The 11,378-nt window shown below is 39.4% G+C and overlaps 1 protein-coding gene across 6 annotated transcripts; it reads left to right on the forward strand.

Annotated features, from left to right (window-relative positions):
* The first annotated feature begins 24 nt into the window (after positions 1-24).
* On the forward strand, positions 25-9,699 carry LOC122873569 (SWI/SNF-related matrix-associated actin-dependent regulator of chromatin subfamily E member 1-like). Of its 6 annotated transcripts, XM_044190457.1 has the most exons (12): positions 35-163; positions 308-383; positions 990-1,049; positions 1,414-1,457; positions 1,819-1,923; positions 2,779-2,859; positions 3,202-3,333; positions 3,560-3,731; positions 7,179-7,351; positions 7,460-7,561; positions 8,074-8,332; positions 8,435-9,699. In XM_044190457.1, the coding sequence occupies exons 3-12, from the start codon at positions 1,043-1,045 to the stop codon at positions 8,638-8,640; spliced, it is 1,281 nt and encodes a 426-aa protein (XP_044046392.1). In that variant the 5' UTR covers positions 35-163; positions 308-383; positions 990-1,042; the 3' UTR covers positions 8,641-9,699. The 6 variants fall into 6 exon arrangements, with proteins under 6 accessions (XP_044046390.1, XP_044046393.1, XP_044046394.1 ...); XM_044190455.1 differs by lacking the exon at positions 308-383 and having other exon boundaries at positions 25-163; XM_044190458.1 differs by lacking the exon at positions 308-383 and having other exon boundaries at positions 25-163; positions 1,819-1,917.
* The last annotated feature ends 1,679 nt before the right edge of the window (positions 9,700-11,378 follow it).

Consider the following 11,378-nt stretch of genomic DNA (forward strand, 5'->3'; position numbering starts at 1 on the left):
GGAGAGGGTGGGGGTGCAATTCTGGAAGATTCTGCAGGAATCTTACGAGTGGACCCCATTTCATTCGTTTATTGTGGGGACTGTTTCTCTGTGCTAGCTAGGTGGTTAGCCTTCCCTGTCAAAGCCACAACGTAGAACTGTGGTGGGGACTAAACGTTTTAGGGTGAGTTTTCTGGCCATCACTTAAGTATACGTGCTTGCTTGTCATCATCAAAATCTATGGGAATTTGTATATCTCTAGATGTGTTGGTTTGACTTGACATTGCATGCTAACTATCTCAGGGATGCCATTTTTCTTTTGATTTAGGTAGCTAAGCTACGTAACCAGCTAGCCGTCAGCCTGCTGGCTAATGAAGCTGATGAGCCAAGCTAACCACATAGCGGTAGTATCGAATATCTACTGTCATAACATTGTATTTACATGTAAAGTCACGCACGTTAACTACCGCTCCATTTATTGACGACGTCTGCTGCAGACTGACGTTAGCTAACCTGAAGAAACGACAAATTACTGTAGCTACATTACGTTAGCATGTAGCTTGCTAGCTACGTTACAGCTCGTTTATTCGATCCCGCAGAGATGTAGCGCTAGCGGTGAGATCAACGCTGAAAACCAGTCAGCCCTAACGTCAACTACCAGTGCAAATTTCACCTATTATCACATCCAAATACTCATAATTCTTTTAGCATTTAATGCGAACTTAAGCTAATTAACGCTGCCATTAATACAATTTATCTTGCTAACATGAAATGGCTTGCAAAATATATCCAACAATCTTTCCAGACTGTCAGTGTTCATATTCACATTATGCTAACTTCGAGCTAATGTCGATGCTAGCCAACGTTAGCCAGCCCTGTTGTCTGACTATCATCGTCGGCATCTCTTTGTTTTGTGGTATGTGTGAACCGCCCTGTCAACACAAGTCATCTCATTAATTTATATCTCACGATATAAAATGCTATTCTTCTCTGAAATGTGTTTATTACAGAGCCAATGACCGAAAAAGACTGATAACGTTGCCTAACGTTACTCACTGCAAAGATGTCAAGTAAGGCACTGGGAGTGTTTCAGCTTATTGTGATATCAAGCACTCTGTAGGTGAAGGTGTAGGTGAAAATGCATTTTCAGATACATCAGACCTGCTGTTTCCGTAAATCCATGTTAAGTTTTATAACCATAACACTGCAATATCAAAAGTGCAACGTTATTAATGATTAACAGATAATTCCGGTGATAGAGGTCTAGTTTGTTATTGATGGTTTTATTTTATGTAGAAAGAAAGCTTTTTTTTTTTTTTAAAGTAAACATCACTGTCAAATAGTCGGGGCTAGCTAACTTGGGGGATTGGAAATAGTCTGCTGTTTCACAGGACTGATGCTGATGTTTGATTTGGACCTTTTCTTTCACGACAGAGAGACCATCCTATGCCCCTCCCCCTCCCCCTGCCCCTGCAACTGTAAGTATTCCTATCTAAGTGTAGCACCAAATATCATCTGGTTATCCCAAGTTAAGCTGATGTTGCTGTTTGGAGACTTCATTTTAGTACAGTTTATACTTTATCAAAATACTTTTTTTTTTTTCAAAGAGTCCAGCTTTTTTTGTTGAATCCACAACCCCTGTTATTAACACAGAATGATGTGCTGATACACCACTGCTTCTGAAAATATTCTTTCCTCATAGCCCCAGCATGAATGCAACTTTTCTTATTTTGCATTTTCCCAGCTCCTTGCATTGGTTATTTTTTTGTCTTGGGCTTTCCCCCCTCCTCCTTTTATATCATTTCTCATTCGTATTTCTATCTCATTTGTTTCCATCAGCAAATGCCCAACACTACCGGGTTTGTGGGGTACAACCCATACAGCCACCTGGCCTACAACAACTACAGACTGGGAGGGAGCCAAAGCAGCAACAGTCGGGTAACGGTATGAATATTAACAGAGAAAACAAGGTGACCGAAAATATCAGGTAGACAGAAACAGTTCACTTCCAGTTAAGTTTCAGTCAGCCGGCTTAGTCAAAGGAAAACATTGCAGAAGCCTCTGCAAGCATCAATAGCATTGGAGCATTTTCTTCAGAGAAAATTAGATTAGATGTATTTTTGCCTTTCCACTGTTCCAAGAGCAGATGCTGGAGAACAGTCAGTATGAGAAGCCTAACTTATTACATTACTGAGACTGAATCTGAAATGTGTGTCATTCCAAACGCCCTCTGCTGCCTCCATCACAGTGCAGACTGGCTTAAGAGTCCATCTGTGTGTATTCAAATACCACCTGCCTTTCAAAGTCTGCATTTCTGACAGCCACGTTAAGTAACCCATGCCATCAGTGTTGCCATGGCATTACAGACTCGCCGCTCGGCATGGCTCTGGCTGCTGAGCAGTAATTTAGTCGCTGCATGCAAGCTGTTGTTGGCTGACTCTGATAATGGCATTATGGGCAAATCTCAGCTTAAGCGAGATTTTTGTATTTTTTTTCACAGTCAGCGCTATTCCATTGTACTCTGTGGGGTTCCTGACTTGTGTATGGCCTCAAACTGACATTAATTAAATCAAGTTAATTGAAGTGATGAGAAATTACTTTGATGCATATTGTATTTGATTCCAAGTTTCTTTCTTTCTTTTTTTTTTTTTTTTTTTTTAAATAATTGTATGTCAAATGACATAACACTAGTTACACAAGCTTTACTCAGACCAGCTTAGCGGGAGTGTTTAAATGGTTGCCCGATCACTCCACGGCAACCATGCCTTAAGGTGACTTTACTTTTTCTTTGTTTACTAGAATTCTTCTGGAATAAATATCCCAAAGCCACCCAAGCCACCGGATAAGCCATTGATGCCATACATGAGATATAGTCGTAAGGTAAGTACACACTACTGTATGTAATTGCTGCCTTTTGCATCATTATGTGCTCTGTTGGAAGACAGGGATGCTTTGCTTTTAAGATATTCCATAAGATCAGAGTAAGTAAGACGTACATTTAGTTTCAGACGCTAATAGGTGTTTATCGAGGTAGGTGCGAAGCCAAATTAAGCCAGGACTTAGCTAGGACCGTCCACATCACATAGTGGGATTTATGAACTTGGAGATGGAGCTTAAAGCACACGGCCTCCTCTGGTTTGTGACCTCTCTGCAAAGAGATAACCACTTATAGCCCCTCCAACCCAACCCAACCCCACACCCATGTCTGGTTCTCATCACCAGGTTTGGGATCAAGTAAAAGCCTCCAATCCTGATCTGAAGCTATGGGAAATTGGGAAGATAATCGGTGGCATGTGGAGGGACCTCACTGATGAGGAGAAACAGGATTATTTGAATGACTACGAAGCAGAGAAGGTTGGTTGTTTTACAAGGGGTGTTTATGGGGTTTTTCTGATGGGTGACCATCATAGATGTGTCTCCAACAGTTGTGGGTCCCTCCAGTCATCATTTCTTCCTTTCTAACAGTCCTGAGTAAACCTCTTTCCTTATCTTGTCGTAGTTGATTGAAACGAGGGTCCACATGTTGTGTCTGCTTGCCTTCTCTGTTTCCTCGTCATTCCTGTCATCTTTTCCACCGTAGATTGAGTATAATGAGAGCATGAAGGCCTATCACAACTCGCCAGCCTACCTGGCCTACGTCAATGCAAAAAGCCGGGCCGAGGCAGCTCTGGAAGAGGAGAGCCGCCAGAGGCAGTCCAGACTGGACAAGGGCGAGCCTTACATGAGTATTCAGCCAGCAGAGGATCCAGATGGTAAGGCCACTCAGCTAAATGCTTTGTCTCCCAAGGTTTAGAGCACTGTGACAGAGCTGTAATTACTGTAGCGCGACCACACAGAGATGCCCGTCCACATACCCAGAGACTGTTATCTTTTTCCCTCCTTCTTCACTGTTCCAACCATTCACATTTTTGGTAATGCTACCTTTGAAATGCCATTACTGCCTTTAAGCTGCAAAATGGAGCAAAATGTGTCTTTGTTTTGCACAACTGTTTACATTTTGTTGGTATTCTTGGCATTGGTTTGGACATAATTGCAAAATTTACATTCTTTTCTCTGTTGTTTTAAAGACTGACGCACACACACATGTTAGACACACAAGCCAGAAGAAGACGTTTGAGTTACACCCACCTCAAGGAAATTATGTTTGTCTGGGGTCTGGCTGGGTTACAGTAGAAGATAATGATGTACAGGAAAACTACAGATAAAACCAATTGCTATTTAGAAACACCCCAGACCATAAAAATGTCAGAGCTGGTATCCCAGTGGGTTATATACTCAACAGACTGCACGTACGTCAATGATTAAATAAGATTTAGCTCTCCGGGTGGCTACATATTCAGAGATTGTGCTTTAGTAATAAATACAGTCTTAAAGAAATTCTACTCTAAGCTGCTGCCATGCACCAGTTGCCCCTTTTCTGTCCTTTACAGCATCAAAATAGCTCACAGAGATAAAGTGCCTGCTAGCAACATAAAGTCAAAAGCAAAGGATGGCTCTTTCATGCTCTATTATAAAATGCCTTTGTGAGAAGTCGGTATGGTGGTTAAATTAAATTATAAATTAACTATATTTGTTGAAAGTTTGTCATGGGTGTAATGTAATCGGGACAATATAAGGCATTCAGGAGGTGCCAGCGTTTTACTTAAAATATGCAAAATAGCCTTAAACAGCATTAATCATGCAAGAGGGCTAGTGTTGTGCTAACAGGTAGAGTTGAAAAATATCAAGTTCCACATATTAATGAGACTGAATTCCACTGAACTTGTGAACACAAGAGAAGCTTCATTTTCACACTCTACCTTCAGAATGCCTCCCGTAACTGTTTCCTGTTGTGGTGTCAGACCACCTACGTGAACACCTTTTGAAACTTGGCAGATGAGATTCATTTCTGTTCTCTGGAAAGTTTCAAATGTGCACACATGGGTGCACAGCAGCAGTAAGTTCAGGCGATACCCACTGTGACTCCTTGTAGCATCACACAGAAGTTTAGCAAAGTTTTGCCACATCAAAGCCAAAAAAAGGGGTGGCATGCATATGATAGTGTTGAACAGTGTTGGCAAATGGAAATATCAAATGGGAACCAATTTGTAAATAAATATGCAGATTGAAAAAAAGAATCACACACACATATATATATCTATATATCTCTCTCTCTCTATATATATATATATATATATATATATATATATATATATATATATATATATATATATATATATATATATGTGTGTGTGTGTGTGTGTATATGTATATGTATATGTATGTATATATATGTATGTGTGTATATGTATATGTATGTATATATATGTATGTATGTATGTATGTATATATATATATATATATATGTGTGTGTGTGTGTATGTATATGTATGTATATATATGTATGTATGTATATGTATATATGTATGTATATATGTATGTATATATATGTGTATATATATATGTATGTATGTATATATGTATGTATATGTATGTATGTATGTATATATGTATATATATGTATGTATGTATATATGTATGTATGTATATATGTATGTATGTATGTATATATGTATATATATGTATGTATGTATGTGTGTGTATATATGTATATATATATATATGCAATATATAGATGGATTAGATTTTCTCATTTGGTCTGTTACTAATCCCTTCTTTAAATGTCCAAATTAATTGCAATCAATTAATAGCTTAATAATAATTTACTTTGTAATCATTTGACATGATCTTGTAGATCCTCCATAACATGTCACATTTATTACATCTGTCTCTGCTGTGCTGTCGTTTACAGAACTTAGCACTAACACAAATGTTATTTTTGTGTTTGTCAAAAACACATTGTGTTGCAAAGAAGACATGGTTTGCATACAGTGCTGTCCTGGAACGGGTCTTGAATTCTACTGCGAATCTCTTAACTGAATTGAGGATAGCTGTATACCAATACTGTTCTCTCCATGCGTCCTAACAAAGCCTGAGCACAGGAGAATGGGAGAGAATTGTCAAATATAAATTCACTAAAATGATGGTTCTCAAATTCAGGCAGATCTTAAGCTGTAATCACTGTCAAAGATGCTTCTAAAAGTACTGTGGTTTTGTATTTTATTCTGAATGCATTTGCAAAAATAAATAAATAAATCAAATCCTATTTATATCCATCTGGACTTAATTCTTTATCACCACAGAGCATGGAAAAAGTAACTAGGGATGATTATTGGCTTAAAACTTTGTAGATTAACTATATTTGGACTTTCCTGCACCATCAGTGCATGCGGCACTATTATGTAAAAGAGGTGACGGGACCGAGTGAGGAAGAACCCTGTGATGTTACACATGTTTATTAAAGCACACAACTTGGAACCCACCAGACGGATTATTGGGGGACCTGTACCTAAGAGTATTATTGATGAAGAACAACTCATCAGACTACAGAAAGCAAAAGTGGGAAAGAGAACTGGACACTGAAATCTCTCCAAAGGAATGGACTCTCATCATCCACACCCAGATTACTACCGCTTTTGGTGGAAGAACTGCGTGAGGTTTTCCATAACCCTAAAAATACAATCCAAACAAACTGGACTTCATAACCAATGCTGGAGACAATGTGGGCACTTTATGGCAGATCACACACATCTTTTGGTCTCGCCCCGTCTCACAGCCTATCAAGCATGTTCAAGAAGACATTAGGATTTGATATTGTTACTTGTCTCTCTCTCTCTACTTAGGGAACATCTAAGGAACTGGATATCAGAGACAAATATTTACTAAAAATTCTCATGGTAGCAAGCAAGAAGGCAATTACAAGACGCTGGCTTCTTCAAGAGCATTAAAAAAAAAACTAACAAGAACATTGCTGACGAATGAAAATTGCAGATTACTTTCTTGAAACTTCTGTTCACATACAGTGGGTTATAATTAACCGCTTGTCCCATTGCTTTGCTTAAGGGTGTATTATGACATAAAGGCCTATACTTAACTCTAACTCTATAAATATTGAGCAATTATATTTTTAGTGTCTTGATACAGCAATATTTGCATCATTTGTGCCGTAGTTTAACGAAGCCTCTCATACCCGTTGATGGTGAATGTGTAACGCATCTCTGCTCTTCTTTTTTTTTTCTACTCTCGCCTTTTGACAGACGTATAAAAATATATATTTCCTAAGACAATTGTAACAACTCAGATGTTTTTCATGTCTTCAGATTACGACGACGGGTTTTCTATTAAGCACTCGGCTGCATCTCGTTTCCAACGCAACCACCGCCTGATCAGCGAGATCCTCAGTGAGAGCGTGGTCCCAGATGTGCGGTCAGTTGTTACCACGGCTCGCATGCAAGTCCTCAAACGCCAGGTCCAGTCCTTGATGGTCCACCAGGTATGAGCGAGTTGTGGTCTTCTAATCTTCACATAATATTTAGTAGCAGCTTTGTTTTTATGGGTTAATAATGTCGTAACCGTGGTGCCTGTCTGTCTTGTGTCACAGAGAAAGTTGGAGGCGGAGTTGCTTCAGATTGAAGACCGCCACCAGGACAAGAAAAGAAAATTCATCGAAGCCACAGAGTCGTTCACAAATGAGCTCAAAAGGGTACGGCATCTTTTACATCGAGATTGGTCATTGCTCACTCGCACGCAAGCTTCATTTTGCATGTTTAACTGTACAGTGTGTAGCTCTGGTTATGTGCCAGTCTACGTCTGCCTTACAGCCAGCAGCTGCTGCTGCTAACTCCGTCCACATGTTCTGGCAATCATATAGCTGTCATCGTTTACAATTTGTAGCCCCCATAATAACTGTTGTTCTGAAATGGGGTGCAGCACTGTGCAGTTCAATGCACTGCCCACTGTTCTCAACAGGCGGCGCCATTTATCCTTTACAGAGCTTCTTACAGCATCCATTCACTCACTGAGACGTAGCATTTTCTAGACTGAATATGTACTGAAACATTGTTGTAGTTAAGAACAGAACTTTGAGCTCATTCAGTTACATGAAGTAAGTTGCTACTTTGTGTCAAACTTGCATGTTCAGCCAGCACTAAACATTGTAAAGTAAAAATAAAAACACTATTCTAACGTCCAATTCCCCATTACGGTACTTTCAAGCTGTGCTGTATGAAGGTGGAAGTGGACATGGAGAAGATTTCTGCAGAGATTGCTGCAGCAGAAGAGGCAGCCCGCAAACGGGTGGCAGAACGAGAGAAGGATGCCGGAGACCGAGGTGCAAGAGAGGCCCCCACCTGTGTTTTAGCAGAAGAAGAAAAACACATTTGTGCAACACATGGCAGCAAGTCCCAGCAAGGCTCTCTCAGTGAAAGCAGCAACAAGGAAGGCGAGGACACAGAATCCAACACAGATACACCAGGTGAGCCACACTGGCCTTTATTTGTGGCTTTGGTGCTATCTGGCTCTCTTGCGGGCCTTCGTGTTTTTTTAACATGTCATTTCTTTTGTTTCTTTGACTCAGGGAAGCCGAAGGCCGCAGAGGTGCTTGAGGCTCATCCAGGCAGTGAGGAGGGGGCGTCAGAGGACAAGGAGAGCGTCCCGGAGGGAGCCATGGAGGAGGGAACCAGCGACAGTAACACAGGATCAGAGACCACCTCTGCTCAGACAGAAGATGCCCCGACTAGTGAGCCATCAGAGGGGCCCAGCAAAGCAAGAGCTGCCCACTGAGTCCAACACCTGACTGTTTGTGAACTGTAAGGCTCTCATTACATCTGTTGGCCTCTGATATCATCCTCTGATAACATATATTGCACAGTATCATCTCAGTTTGTCAAAGCATATGAAGAGAGTTCAGATGGGCTCAATGTTTAACAAGCCTGAGGCAAAGATGGTGCTTTAGTGGAGTTTGAAAACACCCAGGCTCGCAGGCATGCGCTGAATGAAAACAAATGAAAGATGTAAAGCGCTTGAAGCCGACAAAGGAATGATCCCGTCTAAAATCAATGGCTGCTAAGTGCGCCACAGAAGCCCACGTGAAAGCACTATATTTTCTCCACAGGCCTCATTGCCATTTGAAAGAACCCATACAGGCCCTCTTCAGCACATATGGATACATATCTCTAGCACTATGTCTGACAGATCCCAGATCGTCGCGAGTTAAGACTGGCTATATTAAAAAGCTGTCACATGAAACAAACATTGTTCAGTGTTATATTTAACGTTGTCCTTTGTATTGTAGTGTCATTGTTGCTTTTATCGTTACTTTTGCATGTATTTTTGCAATTTTTTAAAATCAGTTGGCATACTTGTGAAGAGTGGAGCTGGGTGACCATCTCCTCGGCAGGAGAATATTTGTTTACTCTCTGTATCAGTATTACAGTGACAGTATTGTCTCAGGAGTTTGTAGTCATTAGTAGTAGTTATTTTTGTTATTTATTATCAGCATTTTTATTATACTTGTGTATTGGTTGTCCTGGGCTCGGCTCAGTCCATCCATATGTATATCACATGATCATCAATGCTGTACAATGCTCGACTACCAGTGTTCTCAAGTTTGCTAGCTGTCAATCAAATCAAAAGCTGTACGCTTAGAACATTTGTGTTATGATCAATATTGCAATTTTCAGACGAAAACTTTTAAATGTACCGTAATTGTGTACACAGTGTAACGAGGTTTCCTTAAACATGGATTTACATGTCGTAAAACAGCTTGAGCAGTCATAAACATGCAGTCTTAAAATGAGTTTCCTTTTGCATATTTATACCAATAAACTTTTCTACCCTGAACCCTTGAAGTTCTCTCTTCAATTGTTTTCCAAAGTGTTTGATGGAAGGTTACTATCTTTAAGTATAAATAAATATAAATGTACATTTACAATAAAAACATGCAGGATTTAAAATGCATAAAACTGCATTCTTTGATGACATTACTATAAGCAGCCATGGATATCATTCATACATGATCAAAAACAAATACACTGTATACCTGTATGCAGAGGCTCGTATCACACATTCATTGTTGCATACAGTGTGCTTGCATATAACATATTTGTCCTTTGCACAGTACAGGTGAGGGAAGTGGGTAAGATGAGAGGGAATTGTTCAGATTTCCTGTTTTTAGTGAGTGCAGAAGAAGCAATCCTCCTGAGTGTTCAGTTTTGCATATGACAAAATTTAGAATGAGTGGCTAAAGGAGTGACTTAGATCTGACAGATTTAAGCTTTATGTGTGATGTTCTCTATGGTTTCAGCCTCTTGTGAGATGGTGTAATAATCAGATTTGGTAGTGCTTTAGTTTAAATGTGAAAGATGTCCCCTGCATTTGCAACCTGCCACGTTTTGTACCTGTGGTTAGTACTGCCTCAAGTGAAAGCTAGAAACCACAACCGCAGAGATACAGGTGTGCACAAGTCTGCACAGATCTTGTGAGTTAGTGGGTGAAAGTGTAGTTTTGCAAGGCCTCATCTGCTGTCCAGTACAACAATCTCCATGATACTATATATGGACAATGATACAAAAAGAAATGCAGCTGAATAACTTGCAGTATTAACAAAATGATCTTTTTAAGAAAAGCAAGCCGTCTCACCAACATTGATATTTTTCTAAATACTGTATATTACTATATGTTGACTTAATATTTCCTCTTGTGAATAAACAAATAACAGTTAGTTTTACTGTAGCTACCTACCGTACTTTGAACTATTGCATACATACCAATTGAGTCTATATATGTGGTGTTGCTGAGCGCTGTCAAATAAGTATCTACTGACTGCACCGTGTGGCTTTGACATTTATAGTGTCACCATCTAACAGAAAGCGACTGGTTTTCCCTGAAATAACTCATTTGCATATGACTGATATTATTTTACATCTCAGCCCCTGCTTCTTCTTAGGTAGTCGTTAGGTAGTCTCTTTCATGGAAACATGAGTTGTGGCTAGTCTTGTCAGATATCTTAAAACTGATCAAACCCACCAAACTCCACAAATAACAAAAAAAACAAAAACAATGCTCTGTATTAATTTGATACATGAGTTGTACATATGTTTCTTTGTCTTTTTTACATTTTACTGAAATGTTGTGGTATTGTAGACATTTTTGTAATGTTAGTATGTTATGACTCATATGCCCCAGACAGATAATAAAGGGAACTCCAGTAGGTGGTTCTAGTTTTATTTTCAAGTCACACGGCCAGTCTCCATATTATTCTGTAATGTCAAAGTGCCCTGATAGTTATATATAATTACATCTAATGACAGACAGCATTGCAGTTTGGACTGATCTAATCTACATATTTTAGTACATTACATTACACTATAATGACTCAATTGATAAAGAGAGCCAAAATTATACATTTTTTGTTCATATTTTAGTTGGAGTCTGTGATTTGCTCAGGTTTCTCACATGATATTTGAGGGCTGAGGAGAAAAAAATGTGAAGTGCAGCAGTGTTTTTTTCACTTCAACAAA

This window comes from Siniperca chuatsi, linkage group LG3 (genome assembly GCF_020085105.1).
Source record: "Siniperca chuatsi isolate FFG_IHB_CAS linkage group LG3, ASM2008510v1, whole genome shotgun sequence".
Classification (NCBI taxonomy): domain Eukaryota; kingdom Metazoa; phylum Chordata; class Actinopteri; order Centrarchiformes; family Sinipercidae; genus Siniperca; species Siniperca chuatsi.